General features: G+C 68.4%; 1 protein-coding gene across 2 annotated transcripts in view; it reads right to left on the bottom strand.

The window, feature by feature from the left end:
• Positions 1 to 668, bottom strand: part of PSME4 (proteasome activator subunit 4) — a 118,765-nt gene extending 118,097 nt beyond the window's left edge. For both annotated transcript variants that reach the window (XM_025201589.1, XM_006021587.3), the window contains exon 1: positions 435 to 668. In XM_025201589.1, the coding sequence (XP_025057374.1) occupies positions 435 to 631 (197 nt within the window). In that variant the 5' untranslated portion in view covers positions 632 to 668. The remainder of the gene's footprint in view (positions 1 to 434) is intronic.
• Positions 669 to 674: the final 6 nt, after the last annotated feature.

Genomic DNA, 674 nt, shown 5'->3' with positions numbered 1-674 from the left:
CACGACTACTAAATACACCCCTGAACGTATCTGGAGCAAAGGAGCACTCAATCTCCTGGCCCATCCCCACTGCAGGAGGACAAGCAGCTCCCGCCCCGAACCCTCAGCACCCTGCAGCCTCCAGCGACACCCTCCCAACCCCTCACTTTAAGGGACTTGCCGAAGTTATTTGGCCCCAGCAGTCTTTCCAACCCAGAGCAGGGGGCTGGACCCTATGATCTCACGAGGTCCCTCCCAGCCCTGAACTTCTGGAAAACTGCAACTCGCCCCGGACACTGCAGCCGGCAGGCCCTCCCCTGCCCGGCTCGGGAAGCGGGAGGGGTCTGTCGCTCCTTGAAGCAGCCCAGCCTCGGGCACGGGGCAGTGAGCCAGACCCAAGGACACGGAGCCGCCGCCGGCCCCGACGCCGTAACCCAGCCGCCTCCAGGACTCACGTGGCGAGCTTGCGGGTCCAGAAGAGGCCGCCGGGCCAGAGCTCGCGGAGCTGCAGGGCGCGGCCCAGGTTGTCTTTGATGCATGCGAGCAGGCAAGCGGCTTCGGCCTCCAGCCGGGCGCCGTAGGGCAGCAGGCGGTTGTACGCCACCTCCTTCTGCGGCCCGGCGCCGCGCCGCTCCTCCCCGCCCGCGGCCATAGCTAACGGCCGGCCAACCGCCGCCGCGATGGCCGCGCCCCGC

Source organism: Alligator sinensis, unplaced genomic scaffold, assembly GCF_000455745.1.
Source record: "Alligator sinensis unplaced genomic scaffold, ASM45574v1 scaffold432_1, whole genome shotgun sequence".
In the NCBI taxonomy this organism is placed as follows: domain Eukaryota; kingdom Metazoa; phylum Chordata; order Crocodylia; family Alligatoridae; genus Alligator; species Alligator sinensis.
The sequence above is the reverse complement of the archived record's forward strand: the minus strand, read 5'-3'. Positions and strand labels throughout refer to the sequence as shown.